This window comes from Netta rufina (assembly GCF_964035555.1).
Source record: "Netta rufina genome assembly, chromosome: 2".
NCBI lineage: Eukaryota > Metazoa > Chordata > Aves > Anseriformes > Anatidae > Netta > Netta rufina.
Window position 1 is genome coordinate 147,178,758 of NC_140124.1, and position 23,777 is coordinate 147,202,534.

The 23,777-nt window shown below is 45.4% G+C and overlaps 1 protein-coding gene across 1 annotated transcript; it reads right to left on the reverse strand.

The window, feature by feature from the left end:
- Positions 1-449: 449 nt before the first annotated feature.
- Positions 450-22,813, reverse strand: ANXA13 (annexin A13; the record flags this gene model as incomplete). The annotated part of the gene is made up of 12 exons (XM_084306795.1): positions 450-595; positions 1,824-1,936; positions 2,742-2,817; positions 4,958-5,059; positions 5,278-5,346; positions 6,044-6,123; positions 6,211-6,244; positions 6,770-6,940; positions 8,696-8,790; positions 10,998-11,079; positions 21,179-21,253; positions 22,799-22,813. 12 exons carry the CDS (start codon positions 22,811-22,813, stop codon positions 476-478), a joined length of 1,032 nt encoding a protein of 343 aa, XP_084162921.1. The 3' UTR covers positions 450-475.
- Positions 22,814-23,777: the final 964 nt, after the last annotated feature.

The following is a 23,777-nucleotide window of genomic DNA, read 5'->3' on the forward strand; positions in this document are numbered from 1 at the left end:
CTTGACTTAAATCATTAATTCACAGCCCACAGGTTGTTTGAAGAGCTGTAATAATGGGTTGAAAAGAAATTTCTATCCATTTTCTCTTGGCAGGACTGTCATGGCATGACACAACACCCTTCAAATTGGGGGAAAAAGTCAGGGAAAGATCAGGGACAATCTTTGGAACTAAATAAAGGCAATAAGTCTACCCAGAAGAAATCATGACAGAAAATAAAGATTCCTCCACATATGCAGACACAAAGAGGCCAATTTAGATTTAGTTTTTTAACGTGTCTTTATTGCTTAAGGACATTTGGCGAGATAGCCATAACATAAACCTCACGTCCAGCTTTACTTGGCAACATGTTTCCCAGCTGGAAAGAAAATAAATTGGATTTTTTTTCTTTGTGCTAATGCCACGTATTTTGGATGCTATTTTGGAAACTAATCAAGAGGTGGCTGCTCAGCATGCTTCTTCATTCTTGATGGCTTTTTAGTGCAAAATAGCCAGCAGCAACTTTCTGAAATCCCCAGAGGTATCAGAACGGACAGCTTCAGTTAATGACTTCTTGTACAATTGCTGGAACTTCCCCTTTATTTCTGGCAGGTCGGTCTGAGGAGACACCAAGAATTTCTTTAGATGAGTGGGACGTGCTTTGTGCAATGTGCCCTGTTTCTACGAGGAACCCCAGGGTCTGACCCAAGGTCCACTGATGCCAGTGGGAGGAAAAGAGGAGAAAGCAGTAGGTCCAAAAACCTTATACCCAGCTTAATAGTGGGACTTGAGGTAAGCCCATGTCAGATGGTGTGTGGTGAGGGGTACAGGCCTGAGTGGAGAGCCATGCTGGGGTGCCTGGGGGCATCTTTGCCTGGTGCTCAGCAGTGCTGTGTGGGCACAGCATTGGTGCCAGATCACTGCATACTCCTGAGGCCACTCTGCAGTGGCAAGAAGGAGTATCACTTCCAGGAGTATGTTTAAAAGACAGTTTTGTTCCACCCACCCACCACGGTAATTTTCTGGTTACTGCGTGGGGAGAATGAAAAGCCTTGTCTTGAGCTTTCCTGGGAAAAGGTACCCATGGCACAGCCCTGATCTTTATCACTGGTTTTGAAACATTCTCATAGTTAAACGACATCTTAACAAGAGACTACACTGGCGACTAATTTCTCACACTATTGATCACTGAAACGTAGGCTCTCCTCGTCCATGTGAACAACTTCTCTGTGTCAAGACTGGAACAGTTCTGAGGTTATACAATCTCAACAGCTTACATGGAAGGAAGAGTTAAAGGCTGTGTTTATGATCTCAAATGCCTTGTGCAGTTTTGTGCTTTTTAAGATTACAATTATCTCCTTTGGCTCTTAATTTTTCTTCCCTCCTTCCCATCTGTTTTTTCCCAGCTGGAATCGGAGAGAATTGGTGACATATGTTTATTAGAAACTGTCAATTTGGGAACTGCTGCTTTATCATTACATAACTAGGCATTTACTGTTACACATCTTACTGGGGCCAGACCTCCCCATGGACCAATTTTATTTAGGTACAGTTGACTCCACTTGAAATTTCCTGTATGCTTTCTGTTTTCTTTGTTTGTTTGTTTTTGTTTTGTTGTGTTTTTGTTTTGTTTTGTTGTGTTTTGTTTTTGTTTCCCAAAACAGAATTAGATGCAATACCAAAATTAGAGTTGCCTAGGTACAAAAGCAGAGTGTGACCTCTGGTGTCATTGGTCTGGAAGGGGCTGGCTGAGCACACGATCTACCAGGGCTCAGTGTACCCTCTAAGTCTGTATTTCTCCCAGAGCTGATGGTATTACAGTATTGCAGGTCTCAGGGTGTCCTACCTCAGCCCTGGTCACAAGGACACGAATTAAGGTCTCTTCATCAGTCCCAGTTCCCTTCATTGACTTGTGCAGAAGTGTAGCAAAGTAACCCGGGCAGTCTTTGGCACAGCTGACTAGAAAACAGTAAGAAACCTCATTACACCTGCACATTTACACTTTGAAATACATCTTCAATGAGAAGGAAATAAATAAGAAAGAAAGAAAACTCTTTAGGATTTATGATCACACAGAGCTAGTTGGGCTCTTGTTCTGTAACTGGCCCCTGACAGTATGTAAGGAGGCTTGGGGCTTGAATGGGGGAATACATTTCTCCACAGGGAAAGCATGTTACACGGTGTAATGATCAGCGCTGAATGTGCTGCCATTCCACAGTGAAAATGAAGTGGATGAGAACTAGCATTTGCCTATCTGGAGATCTCCTTGCCCATCTCTTCTCGGGATACTTGCTCACTCCGCAGCTCAGAGGGGGAAGATTTGGGAGAGCCCAGATCCACACGGATAAAATCAATACCAGTAAGCTTACCAGAGGCAGGGTAGAGGTGTAAATACAGGTGACAGTCACCTCCAGTGCCAAACGGCTGTCAGGGACCCTGTATGTTTTGGTGGTAGCCTGGTAGCACCCCACTGATGGTGCCCAGGCATCAGCTGGAAGTTATCAGCAGATACAGCCTCAGGGGAAGCTTGAAGCTGCTCACCCTGTTTTAAAGGGCAAATAACGTAGCCTCGTGAAGAGGAGATGTGTCTGATATGTTTTATTTCTAAAACTAAGGGCTCCAAATCATTACTGAAACCTGGTTCTTCTTTTCCTAGAAGATGAGTCAGCTTCAGTTGAAGGCTATCTCAATAGCTGTCACCTATGTACGAAACCCCAGGAATGAGGGCAAGAACTAAAAATGAAAGCTCTCAACATTTTATTACCAAGAGTGAGGTAAGCCTTCTCCAGATCTCCAGATGTTTCACTTTTAATGGATTCTTCTATGTCTTTCCCACACACCTAGAGGGACAATAAAGAGTAGCCATCAGAGCTGCTGTCTGTACAAGCCATCCCACTGCCATAAAACCAGCATCAGCTTTAGGACACAATGGCAAAAGGCCAGTTCAGATCCTTTTGAGACTTTCCAAGGGTAAGGGAAAATCCTTTCTGGTGTAAGTGCTCACAGATCCGCTGGCACCAAGAAAAAAGGGACTACAAGGCTCGGTAAGGCACAGCAGTTAGATAACCTAAATCAAGCAAGTTGTATGCATACCCCAGGGCTTCTAGGACAAACAAGTTGCGGCTTCTTCTTGAGCAACCCCAAGCAAAAGAGAAACTCTCTGAGCTCCCTCTAACCCCTTTATCAAGCTCTGGCTGGCTTCCACACACAGAAGATAAATTTTGGAACTTTACCAGCTCTATGAAGTTTTGTTACTTCATTAGACTTCATTATTGTCTTTGGCTGCTCAGGGAAAGCTTACAGGCACTGCAGTTGTTCCCTAGTTATTGTATTATTCTGTAGGAAAGGGGAAAAACAGACTACTACTTTAAAACAGAGTTCATCCTGACCTTTGTGAATGTTACAAACCTCAAAACCTTTTACTTTGCTCTGTTTTGCTATCAGGATGGCCCTGCATGGCTTAAAACTCGGGTGGATTTTGTTCATGCCGAGGAGACCACAGGTACAAAGCAGCAACGGGTGCCTTGAGAGGTTCTGCAAGTGTCAGCCTGGTGTAGAGCCAGCCCTACTTATCTTAACCAAATGTGGAGAAGGACTCAAGTTCGTGTGGCTCTAATCTTGGCCCCCTTCTCCTTCAGATGCAGCCAGGCAGGATGTGGTGGTTTGGTTTGGGCAACCTGATCTGCTCGGCTTTATGAATCCAAAAGCCAAGGTAGCTTGGAACCCCCCGGGGTTTGCAGGACTACGAAGAACTACCAGTCAGTGACTGTTGTTCTCCTGCCAGCAGCAAACCAAAAGCTGGATTAAGCTGCAAACATTTTTCCAGCTAAGGGTTCCTTATTGTGCTGACACTGAAATATGGCTGCGATTGAAGGTTTTTACATCTCCCGTGCGCAGGGTTATGGTTTCCTGATGAACTCAGTCATCCTACGAAGCTCAGGACTAAGAGACAGAGGCTGGAGGTGTGGCCCTCTCCTGAGAATAGATGTCACTGCTGAGCTTCCACCTTTCTGCCAGGAGAAGGATCTCCCCTTGCTTGGACTTTCATGGGTCATTTCCAGGCGAAAGGCATCGGTGGAGGTCGGCTCCAGGTCCAGTCATGAGTAAAATGTCCCTGGTGGGTGACACCAGACGTAGCAGCCGGATGGGATCCTGCTAGCCTAGTTTGCCTTTTGCTCGGAGATAGAGGAGAGCACAGCAAAGTCCTTGCAGCAGCTGTCTGCTCAGGGAGGGCAGGGAGGAAGAGGCTGGAGGTGTGCCTCTGCTCTGGCAGAAGGGCTGAGGAGGAGTGCAAGGGGTTGGAAGAGGCACCCCCAGAGACACCAGGGTCTCAGGAGTAAGCCAGGGACTGACCTGGCACGCACTCACCAATCCGTGTGCCTTCCCCACTGCCCCCAAAAGGTCAGACCGCTACAAATAAATGGGACAGCCAACACAAGGCCACCACCACTGTGTCAACTGTGTCCTGTGGTCTTCAGCAGAGGCACCACGATGTGGTGTGGTGGCAATCAATGGGCTGGTCGGGTACGTGGGTTTGGAAGGGGAAGGTTAAACAGTCAATAGGAGTGTGTGAAGCAGGGTGGCCACGATGAGAGACCCTGCCAGGCTCTGCTTTGGAGGAGAAGAAAAGATCAGAAAGGCAAAGTTCTGCTTCAGGGCAGGAGTTTAGGAACATCTCTCTTTGCCGGTCCTGCTGCAGGAGTGGGGACACCCATAGCCATGCAGCTGTGGAAAGGAAAGGACATCACAGTCTTTATTTGGCTGGATGTTGTGTGGGTTATAAAGGGGAGTGGGTTCTTCAATGGCAGAAGACACAGCTTTTATCCCTGATTTCTTTCAGGACCCAGTCATATAGAAATAGTTTCGGAGATTCATTTAAAAAGGGCAAATAAAGCATCACCTGCCCTACATGTTGTCATAGGGTCTGCAAACTACACATGGGGCCCTGTGCAGCCCACATCACAGAAGGGAATAACTCACCTTTTCATAGGCTTGAAAGGTTGCTCTCAGCTGACTGTAGCTTCTCTTTGCTAAGACCACATTGAAAGCCAGCTCCTCTGTTCCCCAGCGGCCTTCTCCTGCCTTAAAGATTGCGTATCAGTTTTTGAAGCACTTGTTTATTCACAGCAGAGACAAAAAGTCAGCTGGAGCCCTTGATTCACCACACTCCAGCACGTGCACCGCCCGCTTCAGCTCTGTACCCTGCCCTTGCCTCCATCCTCGGTGCATTTTGTTGCCTCCCAGGCAGCACATTGCTGAGCAGCACAGTACAAGGAGGCTTTTTCTGCAGTTTCACTTACTTTATACAGATCTGTGGCATCTTGCTCAGCGAGCTCTGTGTTGACCTGTTGGCTCTCGTCCCGAGTTGCCTACGGAAGAGCATATTACAGTAGGAAAAAAGACCAAGTGCTGATTACAGTCATAATGGGAAGGAAAGTGGCAATTTCGAAGCCCTCACGTTTATTCTGGTTATAGTTTTGCTGCCATCTGCTGACAGCAGCCTAGTAATGGGCCACTGTGGTGGCGCAGGATCCAACCGTCCAAGTTTACCCCAGACTTCAGAGGTGAAGCCTGAATGTTCATCGAGGCAGGGTTTATCTCACAGTTTTATTTGCTCTGTACTGAGGCCCTAAGGCCATTGCACATCTGATGCCTCAGGAGCAGGACAGGAATCTCAAGCATTAGGCTTTGCTGTTCAGCCTTGAGTCAAAAAAAAATCTATGGATAACATGCATTTGTCTCTCCTGAAAATATACCAGTGCTTTCCAGACTGGTGTATTTAATGAATCTTTTCATTTCTGCTGTCTTCAAAGAAACCAGAATTTAAAAACTCACTTCTGATTTTATATAAACCTTGCTGTTATATTAAAAAGTTGCAAACGTAAAGGCTCTTATCCTGAAGAATGCTTTTGAGAATGCCTTTTGCTTATTATAATAACTGTTATATTCATTATTATATTACTTATTACAGTCGCCTTATTCTAAATAGCAGATGATCCTTATTATGATAGAAAAAATGAAATCTCTCTCCCCAGCAGGTGCATAGTAGCAAGTTCCCAGCCTTACCTCCAGCACAGTGACCAACACCTTCCTCAGGGAGCCACTTGTGTCACTTTTCACATCAGACTCTAGATCCTGATCAAAGACTGCGGAGGAAAAGAAATCAAATCTGAGAGGGTTCACTCAATAATGAAGGCTCTAAATGAAGGTGTTTGAAAGGGAACACTACTCACGCCGCTTGTACGCCTCCTTTATGTTTATGATTTCCTAGGGAAATAAGAAACATAAATCAATAGGCAAACAAACAGACAAAGCAGCAGGTCAGTACCATGCCCTTGGTGCTTCAGACGCTGCAGGTGTGGAGCTGGGAGAGGGCACAAAGAGCACAACTCGCCCTTTCCGCCAGGTTGGATGGCCATGCTACCAATAACAGCATTTGGACCACTGCCTGGTTGGTTTTGTTTGCATTCAGGGATGAGCTAAAGGGATTTTTGAAGAGGACTGTGCTCTTGTAAGTGGTGGGAACCTCAGCCAGAGCCATGCAGAAGGCTCTGACAGATGCCTAAAGATAGGCTCCTGGGGACTTCTGCATCCCCAGTGCTGCCCTGCGCCTCCACAGGAGATGTGTGTGGGATGTGTAGGGCTGAGGAAGGAATCTGAATTGCACAGCTCTTACTTTTGTCAGAGTTTTGGCCCTGGTGTGACAACCTTCAGGCTGCAGCAGACACAGGCCCACTCTTTGCCCTGCTACCTAAGGCACACCACATGTAAAATCCACCCGGGTGTCCCAACCTTGTTGCTTCGTGTGCAGAGAATCTCAATCAGCAGCGACTCGTCTGTCCCAGCACCCTTCATTGCCTTCCGAAGCTCCCGGGCCTCATACTCGCAGGGAAGGTCCAGCAGAGCCAGCACGGCCTTCTCGAAATTGCCACTCAGGTCTCCCTTCAGCACCTCTGCCATGTCCTGCGAGGGTGGGTGGAAGGGTTAGTGCAAAAGCTGAGGAGGGATTAGAAGATTTATTTGGTTGGTTCAGGGAATTTCATGATTTCAAAGCTTTTTTCTGTACCAGAAAGTGACAAAAACATGAAAAATCCATGAAATACACAGGCTTTTTTCATATTAAATACTCTAGATGTTTTAATAGTTTCATATTGAAATATTTTTTTCTCCCATCTTTAAATATTAGCCACTCATTTCAGTTTGAACTCTTACTTGCTTAAATACATGTCAACTAGTGTTTTTAAAAGCTTAACAGGAGAGATTTCTCTGAAACACGATGCAGAAACCTTCTTTGAATGAGGTGCACCAGAATGGATCAAGCTTTTTCAAGTTCTCTTCCACTTCTGGTTAGAATTGACTTACTGGGAAAAGCAAAAAAAAAAATCTATGAAGTGCTTTGCTTTCAAGCCATCAGATTTTTTTTTTTTCCACCAAAAAACAAACAAAGAAACAAGAAACCCCATAAAAAGAAAGAACAAAAAACAAAAACAAAAACAAACACCCTCTTTCTGATAGTATCTACTTAATTCAAAAATTAAGGTGACCCTGGAGAAGACTTGGCTACTGTGTACGTGTTGGCCAAGCACTCACGCTGAGAATGTCTATCAATGATTTATTTTAAGCCCTATCTGTGGCTGACGTTTCCTGCAGTACAGGAAGCATTTGACAACTTCGGAACAACAATAAAGAAGGCCAGCTTGAAATCTTTTGTTCCTAGGCATGCTCTTACACAATCACAGATGAAGACACGATCTCCAGAGGCTGGCACCAGTGCTGCAGCCGGTCCCAGGAGCAGGTGAGGGCAGTGGTACTTAGGGCTCTGCTGCTGCTCTCCCAGATATCCAGGCTGCCCAGGCAGGTGGGAAGGTTTATTATGTGCTCATTTCACTGGGATGTCCCCTGGAATTTGCCCATTTCTACTGCCTATTTTTATTAATCCTCATTATAGAGCTAACTCAGCTGGGTGTATGCACCCAAACCCATGCTTGCTGTTGGGTTTACATATGAAAGGCTTTCTGTTTCTGCACTGCCTGTCTTATTATCATTGATTAATGACTAAAGTACAAGCAGAACTTAAGAAAATACCAATTTAATAATAAGCTCTGCAAGATTCAGCTATTCAGCTGTTCACCTAAATAATACACTGGAAGGTTTTATTTTTCTTACATACGAAATGACCAAGGCAGTCCATGCGTCCTCCTCCAGAAACCAAGCGCTCCATGAGATTTCTCTGTTCTGCACTGTGCAGTCGATCTCAGCATGAGCATAAATCAATACTAAATCCACTCAACACAACAAAAATATAATGATGTAAGACCAAGTGGTTCCTCTGAATATGCACCTGGTCTGAGCGGGATTTGGAACTGAAGTTAGCTGCATTTGCCTGAAAGCTTTGGCTTCAGGCTTCCTTTTTTGAGATGCACCGAAGATGAACACAAGCTGAAATATTTTAAATTTTGGTAATGACTTATTTTCTAGCTGTCCCAGCTTTGCCTAAATTGCTCAGATCTGTTTAAGGCTGATTTCAAAAAGACTCTGAGGCCTAATGTTATTAAGATAATCAGTATTTTGGGAGATGATAGAAAATGCTGGATCAGAAACTAACAAGTGACCTCCTTAAATCTGCTGGACCCTTGATATTTGAAAAGCAGAGCACTGTAGGCTACATTTCCCACAGGCAGGCTGTCTGAAACAAAGAGACTGTTAATTTTGAAATACCTTGCCATACAAAGCATTGTACTTCTGTTTTATTTGTTGTCTCTGCTCCGCTGTTCGGCTTGACAAGACTTCGATAATTTTTTTTTCATCAGTTCCTGAAAAAGAAGGTTGGGCATAGGCTGCATTTAATCGGGAATCCAACGCAGAGGAAAGAAAACAGGACTGAGTGCTCTTGGCTCTAAAGAGAAACAAATCGATGTGCATACATCTACTGGTGCCAACTCTAGGATTTGTAAAAGTACGTGAGATTCTTTTGACAAAACATGCATCTGCAGTTGGCTATAATGTTCAAAACATAAAATACAAGTTCATTGCCTTGTGCAGCTGCTTATATGTTATAGGGAAGCTGAGTCTTCTGTTTCAGATCAGTCAATGCCCTAAAACCAGGGCACTGTCTGCACATAGGCTGATATCCGAATTTTTGCTGGCAGTGGCTGTTTGAGCAGTCCCTGCCCCTGTTTCTACCCCTTCCTGTGGTGCTTTACAGATGTGGCAATGGCCTGGGGACAAGTGGTAGGAGTAGGTGAGGATGTGTTCAAATCATTAACCCACTGCCTGAACAATGTCTCTACAAGAGATGGTGTCAGAAAGAGGAGTGGGAATCAGCCTTCATGGTCTGAACCTCTCTGCTGATGCTGTTTTGTTTGGCAAAAATAAGTGGGAGAATGCAGCCACTGTGAAGTGCAGGTGATGGGCACCACAGGGGCTGCGTCTCTGGGGAGCCTGTGGGGGAACCGACCGCAGACACCCTGCCACGAGAAACTCCTGGGGCAGCTTCGAGCTGAAACCTGTGCAAGGATGGAAGCGGCTTGCTAAAGGCAATGACCTTGTTCTTGTGCTTTTCTTGCCCTAAGCCAATATAAACAGATGTTTGCCCTGAACAAAGCTGCTGGGAGACATCAGTCGATGTTTGTGGCTAATGGGACAGGATCAAAGCAATGTTGTTTGGATGCAGGAGTGACACAACAGAGGAGTTGTTGCATTAACATGTGTCCTGGTGCGCTTCTATCTGCGGGACCAACAACTTGCCCTGGGCATTATTTCTTCAAGGCAGGTATTGAAATGGAAAATGTGTATCTGGAGGGGCCTCTGATCCTGCACGGGATGGGCACTGCCAAAATGTCCAGAGAGTATGAAGGCTTCAAATGGCAGATGAAACATATCAAGCCATATGACAGCTCTGCTGATGTACTCACGTCACGCTGGTGAATATTGCCCTGAAATCTTCCATCTGCTGCTTCCAGCTACTGGACTTTGTGTTGTGTTATGCCTTAATGCAGGCTCTTGGGAGCTAGGGCCTGCAAGGGTTTCTGAGGAGCTACCAGTACAAGCAACAAAAATACAAATGATATTGGCATTCAATAGCAGTTGATGCGTTTTCCTCCCTGCATGCCATCACTGGGTACATTCAGACAAGTTTAGGGCACCTTGTCCAGTTCTTTTTGCTTGGAAGCAAGACAGAAGGCACGGTCCTATTTTAGAAGGAACAATACCTCTATCTGACAATGTGGGGCTAAACTTTTAGGGGGAGAGTCCTCAGGGGAACTGTCTTGAGTATGTTGATAGGACACTGTTCCTAAAATTCAGGCACTAGCTAATCCCGAGTGTTAGTGCTATACCAGGAAGAAAGGCTTAAATACATGTTTACTGTGCAAACGCCTGGTGTGGATTAATAACTTAATGCTCTCACATGCTGCTCAGCTGTTCTGCCTCTGCTGGACGTTGGCACCTCCGTGGATCTGAGGACCCGTGAGCGCTGGGCATTCCTGTTCACAGCAGTGCTTAAATTCAGCCAGTTTACTTTAAGACTCCCTTAGGAGATGGTGGTTGCCAGTACTTTTGGTTCAATCACTGACACAGGTTGAGGAACATCCCTCCCATATTCCTTTCAGCTGATGGAGCTGCAGTGGGCTCTGATGAGCATCTGGAGGTGGTCATGTTTTTAACCAGTCCCTGAAGACCTGGGAGAGGACATATACCCCTGCCCTTAATCTGGCCTGACTGGCTTGACCCCATGACTGTCATATCAGCCTTGACAGCTTCATGGCCCTATCCTAATCCTAATGTTTACCCTAATCCTCTGCAGCCGTGCAGTTAACGCACCAGATCTTACCAGTCTTTGAGGAACAAGCTGTCTTCCCTTCCCATTTATCTTAATCCTATTAAACTCCATGGGTGTGCATGTGCTTTGAGTCAGTAGGTGACAGAAAGGATAAAGATTAACCGAAAAAGGTTTAAACAATTGTTTTTGTGTGTGTGTATGCTGTTTATAATCTTGAATAGGAACCAAGAGTTTTCTTACCGGCTCCTTTGCAGGCACTGTGTATTTTCTTGGCATCTCGGTCTGCATCAAAGCCGTGATGGTGGTGGCGTTTTTCAGTTGACTGGGAAAATAGAGAGACAAAAGATACATGAAAAATGGTTTTGCAGAAATTCAGGCCAGCTTCTCACCTGATCTTTAGTCACGTCGCCTAAACTGTAAATATCATGCTGGGCTTTTCGGAAACGCTGTATCTGTCACGAGGCCCCGAGGACTGGAGCAAAACCAGCTGTCCCCACGTGGCACGTGATGCCGATCCCGTGTAACTTTGCTCTGCCAGTTCTGGCTTGTTCAAATAATTTGAATGTAATGACTGTAGACTGGACAACTTCGTGCCAGATCAAATATGATTTGCCTGCACCACTTTAACAGCAGGCCAATATAAATGACTTATCTGGTGCGGGCAGAACCGTGCCCTTCCTCTGCAGGACGTTTGGGAGGGCTGAGAGCTGCCAGTCCCAATCAGCTGAATACAAACTGGTCCTGTAAGCCTTTCCTGCACCGATGCGCTCAGGCAAATGAGATAACTGGAGATATATAACAGCAGAAAGATGGCACCCTTTTTTCTGTGTGTGTCAGTATTGTACATATGGTTACCTTGAGCTAGATCTATCGGGGATAATAACTCAAAGTCCACAGCCACAGCAGCAGTTTACAGCCTGACATATCAATGTAAACAGAAAACCACGCTAATTCCTACTGATCTGATAAGCTGTGAATCAGAGGGGCTGCAGTGCTGGCACATCCTCTACCCGGCTGTTTCTCAGACAAGGGCAGAGGTATCTGCGAGCAGGAGGTCAGTGACATTTCCATCCCCCGTAGTATCACGAATCAGATCATTTGAATGTCTGGGAGCTAAAACAACACTGAAAAATAGCTCCTAGGTTCCTAAATCAATTTGAACTATTTGCACACCGTCTGCCCTGGGGGTTTAAGCGTGCATTACGAGCACTTTGGCATTTCCATTCAAATAGCAGCAGGGGGATCCGGCAGCTTGCTTTACACCAACTCTCTGCTAATGATGATGAAGGGTAGGCACCCAAAGGCATGGCACTGTGCTCTCCATTAGGGCTAATTGAGGGCTATGCCACCCCAGGGCATGGCACAGGGCTCCTCAGCCCTTCCGAAAATGCCACCAAACAGCAGAAGAGCCTCCGTGGCCAAGCTGCCTCCTGGTCCTAGGGGAGAGCACGGGCCAGAGGTGATTCCTGAAAAACACCGCAGCCAGCATCGCTCTGCTGGGTTTTATCTCAAGGATCAACCCCCAGTCCCTGTGCTCCTTTACCTGTGTAATAGACTAAAGACCATTTAAGCATCTTGGCTTTTCTAGCAGTTAATGGCTAGGGTGCAATTTACTGCTACTGAGAGCTGCTGTGCTGCAGCCATCTCGCTCAGATTACCCTAACTGAAAGCTATTTTCACAGCAGCAATTAGCGAGGTACAACAACAGCAAAGTGAAAAGTTCTCTCGGTCTTATGGCACCTTCCTAACACCTTCGTGTCCTCTTCATTGTCACAAGCATCCCTAGTAAACCTGTGTCCTGCTGTATGCTCCGGGCACACCTGTACTTCTTTAAACCTTTCGAGCAAGGTGGAAATAGATGCATGTAAATTGTATTTTTCTAGGGAGAGATTTTATTTCATAGATTTCCAATCTCTCAAGGACTTTTCCAAGAAAATGAAAGGGAAAAGCACAAAGTTAGAAAACAGATGGAGGGATCCCTGTCTGTCCAAAATGAATGGCCTGAATTGCTTCCCTGTTTTTCTAGTGTGACGGGGTGGTTGTGCTTCTTTGATGGAGTCATGTACAAGAGAGGTTTTGTACAATATGCTTGGAAATTCAGCTCTAGTTTCTTTCTCCTTTTCTGATGGATATGTTACACCCTCATTTTCCTTCCCCCCTTGGTAACAGGCAGGTTTACCAGAATAAAATCCACCTTTGTTCCCTGCAACCCCAGAACAAACAACGGTAGCTAGCCAGCCTCAGGGATGAGATTGGGGACCAGAACAACGGCATCCTACATCCCAACAGGAATCCATGCTGGATATACAGCCCTGGGATAAAAATATCACACACACAGTGGGTCTCTCTGCTGCTTGGGTGCTCCTCACCCTGTGGTGGGTTCAATGAGCATCGCACGCAGCATCCAAGGGGATGCTCTGCTGCCCATTCAACCAAGCATGCCCCGCAGAGAGCCTTCCCTTCTCCCCAACACTACGTTTATCATGCCAAGTGTTTTCAGCTCTTCAGTCCATACCTTGACATATGTTCATTGGGATTGTCAATTACCACCATGTGAGGTAGTGCGCTCATTATTTCTTCCATCTGTGTTGTGCACATTGGGGCAATCCCAACAGGCACTGAAAGCTGGAGAGATAATGTCCCTGTTCTTATATTCTGGAGCACAAAATACAGAGAAAGTCGCTAGCTTTGACCACTCTGCTCTATCCAAGTGCTATTTGAATGGTAGCCCGCAGCTTCATGCCAGTCAGGAGTCCTGAGCTGTTGCTCCAGATTTGCTTCCTCCAGACCTGGGAGAGAAGATGTGCTGGGGAAAAGTGAGAAGACGGCAGCTGTGTCAATTTGCTCTACCTTTCCAGCCATCTCTCAAGGACTGAAACACCTACACTGAGGCCCAAAGGGCTTCCAAAGGGTTACAAAGCTGTTTTGTGCTTTGCTCTGCCTCACCCTCCAGCAGCACTGGGCTGTGGGCATCGCTCCTGTCGCACCGGTGCTGCTGCCACCACGGCTCCCACTGCCCCAGCCCCATCAGAGGGGCACCCGGTCCTGCTAATGCCATCCCAGCACCTTGGGAGCGTGGTGTGCTATCCTGTACCTCGATGGCTCTTGGGCTAAACTCAGATTTTAGTGGGTCCCTAACCCCTCCGTGCCACTTGTCATTGTAGAGGTTGGGTCTGCGTGTAGCACGGGTGCTCCAGGTAGGAGAGTGGTAGCAACTGCTACTGAAATAACACCGTGGATTTATGAGGATTCATAAAGACATAAAGAAAACTAGTTCTCAAAGGAAGAGAAGGAAGGCTGGCTTCTCAATGACGGTCAGGATACGCTTGTTCTAAAGCAGCACAGGAATCTTTTGAGTCAGCTGTGCTGAAGCCTCCATCTTCAAATAAATCCCTGTAAAACATTAACTGATGAGTCTGGGGGATGCCGTTCATATAGTGCCGTGAGTAACACCAGCATCAAAGCTGTGTAGATAAAAACTCTGATATGCAGGGTAGGGAACTGTCAAGGGCAACTCCTGAGTCACCCGGAAAGCTCTGCTTAAAATCCACTCTCTGACGGTCCCAGCCTTGATCTTGCCCAGGGACATGGCCCACTGACTTTTTTAGTTTTTAATTTTTTTGAACAGTATTCCTTAGTTTAAACAGATTTTGCCTCACTCGCATGTATCTTTAGACAACAACCATTTTCCCTTGCAGCTTTGGCTAACAGATGTATTTCCATCAAACTGGAATGATGATCGCTTGTCTAAAACTAACACTTTTAACTTGTAAAGCGCACTGAGCAGTTTTTCCTAGAGTAACTTATACTTCAAGGAGGTGGAAGATGAGTTTATAGCTGAAGGTGGTTGGCAATGTTTAGAGAAGCATTTGGAGACTTTTCTGTGATTTGTCAGCATGTGGAGGAGCTCTCGTGGCGCACAAATAAACAGGTTAGCAAAAAGGTCAGCGAAAGCAAGAAAGAGGGGAAAAATAAGATCTCTGATGGATTGAAGGCATCAGCTGTTAGAATTGGAGAGAAGTAGCAATACGCTGTGAAGATGTCAGAAGACAAAAGCTAAGAGCTTCCTTATACATGCTGCTAGCCTGTCAGAAGACAAAAGCAGCAGGAACACCGCGGTGAGCGTGCCAGGTAGCTTCCTGTATTGCAAAACAGAGACAAAGTACTCCACCTGAAAATAGCTGATAATACAGCTCAGCAACCACAGGTATTTTTCCACCCCCATCCCCTGAAGCAGATGCATGACCATGCTCGAGAACGGAGGTTTTGGTCGAGGTGCAGAGTTAATGGGTGTGGGCAGAGCTCTGATAGGGGCCAGGCTGACCCAGGGATGTCGGGTCTTCCTTTTTGCCAGGTCCATTTCTGTGATTTATTTGGTGGATGTCTTATTTCAAGCTTATATTTGGTTGCTGCAACCCATTTTTCTTTGGAAAATAGAAATAAAAATGTAAAGTGGCAGCCCGCAGCAAGGGCAGGCTGACCCAGCCATGCTCTTTACAGCACTGAGTGTTGCCTGCAGTAAAATTTAGGGCAGTCTTCAGCTGCCTGGTGCCATTAAAGCTGCCCCTGGGTCAGCTGCCTGCTGCCAGTGGGAAGTGCATGGTCTCCTGTGTCACCTGCATCTCCCAACCTGGTGTGGATATCTTGTGAGTCTGACGGCATCTGCAGTGGTTACTGGAGATGGGCACGGCATCAAGCCCCAATTATTCTACCCGTCCTGTTATTCTTCACATACATTTAATTACGAGCACAAAAATGTGTTGGAGAAAACCAAGGTTTGAATAAGAACGACAGAAACCAGTTCCACATGTGACAATCTGAGCTTGCCTCCCAGCAGCCTGCTTTCGCCCAGATTCACATCTCCTGCCTTCGGTCTGGTTTCAGTGCCTGTCCTGACACAGGACACGCATCAGGCTTTGGCTTATGGAGCTTCTCATGCAGTTTCTCTCTCTCTTTTTTTTTTTTTTTTTTTAATTTCAGAGCACCTAATAGTTTTGCCACTAATACCCTGCTGGTAAATTCAGCTAAAACATTTCCAGTGGGTATGCATATTTTTAGCCAAGTGTCCTAGTTTTGGCTGGAATACAGCTGATTGTTTTCCTAGCACCCTATATGGTGCTGCGTTTTGGATTTGTGACCAAAGCAGTGCTGACAACACCCTGATGCATTAGCTGTTACAGGACAGCACTCCCCCAGAGCCAAGGACTCCCCACCTCTTTGTGCTGCCCTGCCAGCAAGGGGCTAGGGGTGCCCCAGGAGCTGGAGGGGACACAGCCAGGACAGCTGGCCCCAAATGCCCAAAGGGACGTCCCACAACACGGGGTGTCATGCTCAGCAGTAAAACTGGGGGGAATTGACCTGGGGTTGCCATTGCTGGACATCAGCCAGCTGGTGGTAGTAGCCAAAACAATTGGAAACCCACCACAAATCACGAACTGGAACCTGCTGGGATTTCTCAGTTCTCCCCCTGCACCGTCACTGAGCCACCAGCTCCAAGACCTTCGGGGAGCCTCATCTCCAGCCAACATCTCCAGTTCCCCTCCAGCTCAGCGCTCAGAGAGCTGTCAGGACTGCTTTGGGGAGAGCTGCTCTTGCTGTAGGCAGTGGGTAAGTTAGCTGACATCTCAAGGTTCCCTTCCAACCCCCTGCTCCATGAATTTCTGTTTCCCTCTTCTGTGTAGGGAGGAAAATGTGTCATCTCTGTCTGCCAAGGAGTGCCCCAAAGCATCTAGCCACCTTGTTAGCACGACGGCAGGGCTGGGGTGTTTATCTCATCAGTTAAATCATACCCAATATTTTACGACCACGGAAGACAGCTTTTGGCAAATCACCACCTACGTGATCAATTTTTTATCAACGCGCACATACTTAAGATTAATTATTTATCCTTGCAGAAGCCTTTAATGGGCTGTAACTCAACTGGAATCCAAGGTTAACTAGACTGACATACTGGAGAGGAAAAAAAAAAGATACTTTGTCTTCGAACTTGTGATTCTAGCCCTCCACTACATCACGCATTACAGGATAACCCCCTGTGAGCAGAACCAGCCCTTATCTGAAGGGATAGTCCTAGCGGCCCAGTTCTCATCGCTCATTTCCAAACACTTCCTTGTGTTAAGAATAAAACACGAGAAATAAACGTGGGAGAAGGCTGCTGGCTTTGGGTCCCGATTTACTTCGAAAAGCAGACTGCAAACACGCTGCTATGTTTGTGGTTCATCGCTGGGCTGCTTTACTAGAACAGGCGTTTACAGTCACAAATATTTTTTCACCTCACTGTCAGGTTACCTTAGGCCCCTTGGGACTGCCTCAATTTTTTGGATCAGAGCAGGAGGTATGAGCTAACAGGAACAGCCACAGCCTCCACCACCGTACGAGGTATATTCCTTTTCTGTATTAATGTTGCCTTATTTTAAGCCCATCCACTCCTACTAGCAAATATATCCTCCTGCTTTTGTCAGCCAAAAACGCAGTTGGGACTGGAGTGAACATCAGCAAAGGGAGGAGGAAAAGTCTGGCAGATATTCCTGGGGGACGAAAGGGTGAGTTGCTCAGAGAGCTCCAGACCATCAGTCAGAAGGGGCAGAGACCCCATTTCATTTCAGTGCACAGGCCATAAGACAAACCTCCACATACTAGAAAAGCTCAATATAGAGGAGAAACAAAAAACAACAGAGATCAGTGACTAGAAGTCAAGGTCATGCCTCATCTAACTGGGAAAGGTTGTTCCCAGGTGAGGATATTTAGTCATTACTGGGCAGTGGGTTCCCCACTTCTCATTATTCTTCTATCAGCATAAGATGTTCTTCTGCAAGCTCTTCTTCAGTAAAATTCAAAGAGTTGGGCTCCACGATTCAGGTAGGAATTTTTGTGAACTGTACAGGTTTTAACTCCGAGGTCAGGGTAGATGGTAGACAATATTTGAAAACAAACAGAGGCCAGCAGCTGCGGCATGCTGGCAATAGGGCAGTATCAACAAGCACCAGGGTTTGTGCTGCGGTAATAAAAAGGTGGGGTTGATAAACATCTGTAATCAGAGGGAAGGCTCGGTCCTGTCGTTCAAGGACTGCTGCTCTTGCTCCTTGCTTCGGATGTTTCTGTGCTGTAGTGCTGCTCAAAGGGATGGGTTCTTGGGGAATGTGAGGAGATCAAGCACAGGGAGGGACAAGCTTACACCAACTAGACGTATGTCAACGGGGAAGCCCTACCTTAAGGACTACACGTGTCCTTTTGACCGCAAGCTTTCTTCCTCTGCTGTTTTGCAAAACATACCCGGCATTTTTGTTTGGTTGAGCAATTTTCTCGTCCAACCACAACGTTGGCAGCTGGAAAATTGCCAGCTGCCTCCTCGGCTGCGCGGAGAACCGCACCAGCCTACCTGCATGCCATCTGCCAGGCACGCTGCCGCTCTCCAAAATCCCCACGGCTGGTTTAGGCTTCACAGCTGTTGGCAGCAGCACACGCCTAGGCTAGCTTCGTGCTGCTAGTTCGCTGCTATTAGCTAGAAAACAGTTTCTGTATGAAGTGTGAACGGGGCAATGCCATGCAAGGCATGTAGACCAGACTTCCTTACCCAAAAGACTTGCAGTGACTCAGTGAATCCTTCCAAATCACCTTATTTCCTACATCTGAGACTAAAAATACAGAGATAACAAGATCCTACTAGAATTAGTTGCATTTTTTTTTCCCTGTTATAAACAAGTGGCATCAGTGCCACTGATTGCTCTGATGGCTATTTAAACTGCAAAGTTTAGACAAGCTCTCTCCTGCAATATCTCTCCTGTTTCTACGCAGCTGTTAATACATCATCTCAAAAGGGCCTCTGGATAATTTTTAACAGCTTAATATCTTCATACTCATTGCCATGAGAGATGAGCCCATAATTAAGAGAAAAAAAAATGTTTTTGTGGTTATCTCTCATGGCAGAATTTTGCATTGTCAGGTTTTAATGCGTCCAAAGCCTTTTGGGTCTGGTGGAGATCCTTTAAGCAGATTACTTTTGAAATGAGAGTTAGTTATTAGGGTACTTTTTCAGCTGAGGTCCCAAATCTCTGACTTGCATACTCATACAGAGCATGAGATCAAGTGTTCTTATGTCTCATTAAAACTTTTCCACTCTTCTCATTACCTCAGCTGAGACTTGTGATGAGTTTTGGTAAATTGATAGAACTGAAGTTAATTCTTCTGTATGCCAGCAAAAAGGCTAACATCACTTAGGTATATCTATGTAGGGCTGAAAGACATGGCCACGGTCTTTGGGAATGTCACACCAACTCATCTGTACTTTCTAAATCTGAATTATTTAAAAGGAGAAGAACTGGAGGGAAACAGCATCCCATCAGGGAAGACCAAGGACTGCACGCCTCTTCCCTTGGTCCCTAATGCTTCACTTTTTTAAAACACTTCCCTGCAAGATGCGTTATTGCAAACCATCTATGTATTTATAGGTACATACGTGTGGTGTTACTGTTCAGGCATTGCATGTTCAGTGTCTGACAAACCACCCGTATTGGCTGAACTTGAAGGTTTCTGTGTCTAACTCCCTTGACCTCACAGGGTGGAGGAAGTCTCAGGATGCTCCCGGGTCAGCTGAATCACCCAGGTAGGACATACTAAAAATGTGAATACCAAAAAAAGCGTTAAGAATCCAGCTATTTGAAATCTTTTTAACAAAACTAATCACCCCTTGATACCTCAGAGAGTTTGGTTTTGTTTGAATGCTTTTCCATAAATGAATCATTAATTTTTCATTAATAATAATAATCATTAATTAATGCTTTATGCTTGTTAACACCTACATCAGCTGCACTCACAGCGCAGCATCAGACCTAAAAGGAACAGCAAATGTCCTGGGTAGATGGGGACCGTGGAAATGAAAAGAATCAGCCATGGTTCTTCCCCAGTGCTGTGTGGTTGAACAAGAAGGTATTTCTGTCTTCTGCTGACTGCGGGCTTAGGGCCAGGGTCTGAACAAGAATCTATTGTCACTGAATCCTGGTCTGCCAGGGGAAGTAACAAATAGCTACTGTTGAGCTTTGTGATGAGATGATCAAATCATGCTGCAGTAACACTTGTACTAATGAGACATTTCTATCCCTGTAAGCCACACAAAAGTCCTTGTGATATTTGTGAGCTTGTCCTCAAGAGGATCCATCAGGCAAATCTGATCTTCAGGTTATACTTACTTTTTTACCTTCCAGTTCTCAAAGCAACTGGCCCACAGCAACCTGCTGTGTCCTTATGTTACAGAGTCCTGCCTGGCAAAACGTTTGAGCTGCTTTACAATGACAGGGTGAAACTCAAGGGACTCCCAAAGAATCTCAAAAAAAAGGTAAATTAACAACAAAGCACTCGTCCATCCTCAATTCAAGTCACAAACATCATATAAAACAACAGAATAATGCATATAGGATCTTGGATTCTTCAGAGACAGAGGGTTAAAAATCAGTTAAACAATTTCACAAAAGACAAAATCCATCAAAGTTTTCAAGCCATCGTATCATGAAAACAATTGCTGCTATTCCCAAAGTGTCCCCAAAGCACCTTGCTTACAGCAGAGCCGCTACCCAGATTTTCAGGTGCATTGATTCTACTTGTGGTGATTTTGAAGAAGAGCAGAGGTGCAAGTAAGCGTGAAGATGCAAGGCTACAAATGGAGAAAATAATTAGACATTAAATCTCTAGTGATGAGCAGTCAAGAACTATGGCTGGTTGTAGACAGAGGGACCAGACCCAAGTCACACAGCGAAAAATGGGTGCAAATGTGCAGGTTTGGAGCTCTAATGTTGCATCAGGTGCAGCTCTTAAACAAGAGCTCAGATTCAAACAGAAAGCTACTCCTTAGACTGGTTGGAAATTTTTTGTTGAAAGCATATTTTTCAGTAAAATTTGTAACTTTTGTTCAAATGAACATGCTTAGGAACATATTCATTCTGATGAAAGCTTAATTTTCAATATGAGAAATTCTGATGTAGCTAAAAATTCCCATTTTAACTTCCAAGTGATGTCACCTTTCTTTTTCCTACAAACATTGTTCCTTTGAACAATGCTTAGTGGTCAGTGAAAATTTCATTTAATAACACTTTTTTTATTTTATTTTTTTTTTAAGTTTTAAAGCTAAATCCATCTAACCAGAACAAAATACCTCAGTTGACACGGATGATTCATTTTCTGTTTCTTCCAGTAAAATTTGGGCCAGTTCAAGAAATTTCATTTCTGAAACTTCAAAGCAGACAACATTTTGGAATGATGCAGAATTCAACAGATTGAAACAACCCAGTGTTATCCAGCTTTACTAGTGCCAATCTACGAAAGAGAAGTCACCTTTGTGCACTGCAGTGCCTCCCAAAGCCACCATAAACCACTGCAACGTGCTGTAACACCACAGTGCCCCTTTCAGTCTTCAGAAAAAGAGTGCTTACTGGCTTGTCTGCTGACAAATTGGTAGTCCCTACCGTTGGTTTCCGTACATCGTCTGGGAGGTTGTAAGACTTGCTCTGGAGGTTTAAAAAACACAATGCATAAGACACTCGTAAACCTGTGGTTGCGAAATACGAGATTAGGAGAAAGAACAAACTAGAGCTGAACACCTCTGTTAAGAACTGAGCATTTTCAGGCTGTTCTAGAAGTGGTTCTCTGATGCAGGTTCAGGCACTTGTCCAAGACTGCCTGTAATTTTTGTGGGGACAAACACAGAATGAAGATAAGGGAGCTACAATTCAGAAATATTCAGAAATGTGTGAATACAATTCACAAATAGTTGTGCCCACAGCAGAACTTCAGCATACTGCATGTCCATCCAGGCCACCTAGTCCAGCATGGAGCTCGTACAACTGCTAAGCCTGCCTGAGAGGCAGTGCTGTGGTCTCTCACCACAGATAGACCTCAACTGGCTACGTTAAATCTAAATTAAATACACTTGTTCTACACTGCAAGGCTCTCCAGGGTCAGAACCCTCAGCAGATGCCTGCTGACAGCCCTGTGGTACATATGGTGAGGAGATGGGAGCATCTACCCTTCACAGAGAGACAGCAAGCTCCTTGGCTTAGCAGCTGGAGCTTTGCACAAAAGCTTTGGGCTCTCTCGCTTGTTCTGGCAGAGAAAAAGTCCCGAAGAGCTGGTCCAAAAGCAGCAGATTCTCTGCATCTCTCAGGGCTTTGCTGAAACTGAATTGAAGAAATAGTGGCGTAATAAAACAATGCAAATTCTAGAGAAACTACAGTAACGTTAACCCCTATCAGCAAACAGGCTGGCTTCTATTGATACATACTGCTGATAGCTGGCAATCAAGATTGACGCACAGCTGAATAAATATTGTCATGCATCCACGAGTTCTAAAAGTGAAGGTAAAAACTCCCAACTTCATCAGTGAAAGCTACCTCATTTTCAGAAGTGCTGATCATTCACAGCTACCACCCAAACTTGTGACAGTCAGGCTGTTTTGAGGTCAAATATCTTTACACACACTTAGATATTTACTATTAAGCACTGAAACGTTGGCCAGAATTGCTCCAGTCAAAACTTACATGGTAATTCAACGTAGCAAATTCTGACACTTGAATTTTGACCAGACCCATCTTCAAGCACCACACTTTGAGATTAATCCTATCCCTCCTATTCAGTGAGGAACTTGGCTGAATTTTGCAAGTGCTGGCCTCTGGAACAGGAAGCTTTTCACAGATCTTTAGGGAATTATTTTTGTTCCAATGCAAATTTGCTAATCTAACTAAAATTAGTTGCCCCGTGACAACTGATGCATCATTTCTTTTTCTCAAAATTAAAGTGCTCCCCTTTTTAACTATGCCATTAATGTTAGAACACGCAGGACCTGTGTGCTACAGTAATAGTTTTATAATTCACGTAATCCAATGAACTGGATGTTACCAGCTGTATACACACAAATTGCCCGCCCACACTTAAAATAGACTTTGAGTTTAAAACTTCATTTGCAGCTATATTCATGTCATTGGAAGAGAAAACAGACAAAAATAAAACCACAAAATTGTTGCATTCTTGACCATGCAAATTAAAGAGCTACTTACATGCGAGCTGCCCATTTTTGCTTAGCCTGGGTGTGGAAGCGTGAATTCTTCTGCTCTTCAATAAACCAAGCATTCAGATGGAACTGTCAACTCTTACGAGAGCTGCTAGGTCCTACCCAGCCCAGGGTTAATCAGTAACCTCTGACATATTCCAATTTCAGTCATTTCAAGGTGGGGTGTATTCCATCATTACACGGTGCCTTTATCATCCCTGCAATTTAATAGCACATCCTGTTGGGTCATGAAGATGGCTTTTTTTTTTTTTTTTTTCTCCAGGGAAAATCAGGATTTCGTAATATAAGCGTATATATACCCTTTTACCTCATTCTCATTACAATGATTTTAAACATGTAACTACGGTAGTGTCTAACATGCACTTTCAAATATTTTAGAACACAGGATGCCTGCCCTGAAGAGTTTGCAGTGGTTCTTATAGGACTTGGTGGTATTTGACATGTCATTGAGGACCCTCAGCTCCCACAAAATATTTCAAACAGCATCTCGCTGCTTGTATGGGGTTTATGTGGCAAGGCTTTGGTACTGGGGAGAGGGGGCTGCAGGGGTGGCCTCTGTAAGAAGAGACCAGAGGTTGTCCCTTCACTGGACAGAGCCAGTTCCAGCTGGCTTTGAAATGATGGCCAGAGCTGGGCCAGTCCGTGATGCTGGTGGCATCTCTGTGACACGTATTTAAGAAAGGGTAAAAAACCACTGCACAGCAGCTGTGTGAGAGAGAAAAATGAGAGAAGCAGCCCTGCAGCCCCCAGGTGAGTGCAGCAGGAGGGCAGGAGGTGCTCCAGGCAGGCAGCAGCAGTTCCCCTGCAGGCTGTGCAGGGAGAGGCCCCTGGTGGAGCAGGCTGTCCCCCTGATCCCATGGGTCCCACATGGAGCAGATCTCCACGCTGCAGCCCATGGAGGAGCCCTTGGTGGAGCAGGTGGATGTGGCCTGGAGGAGGCTGCGGCCCATGGAGAGCCCCCGCAG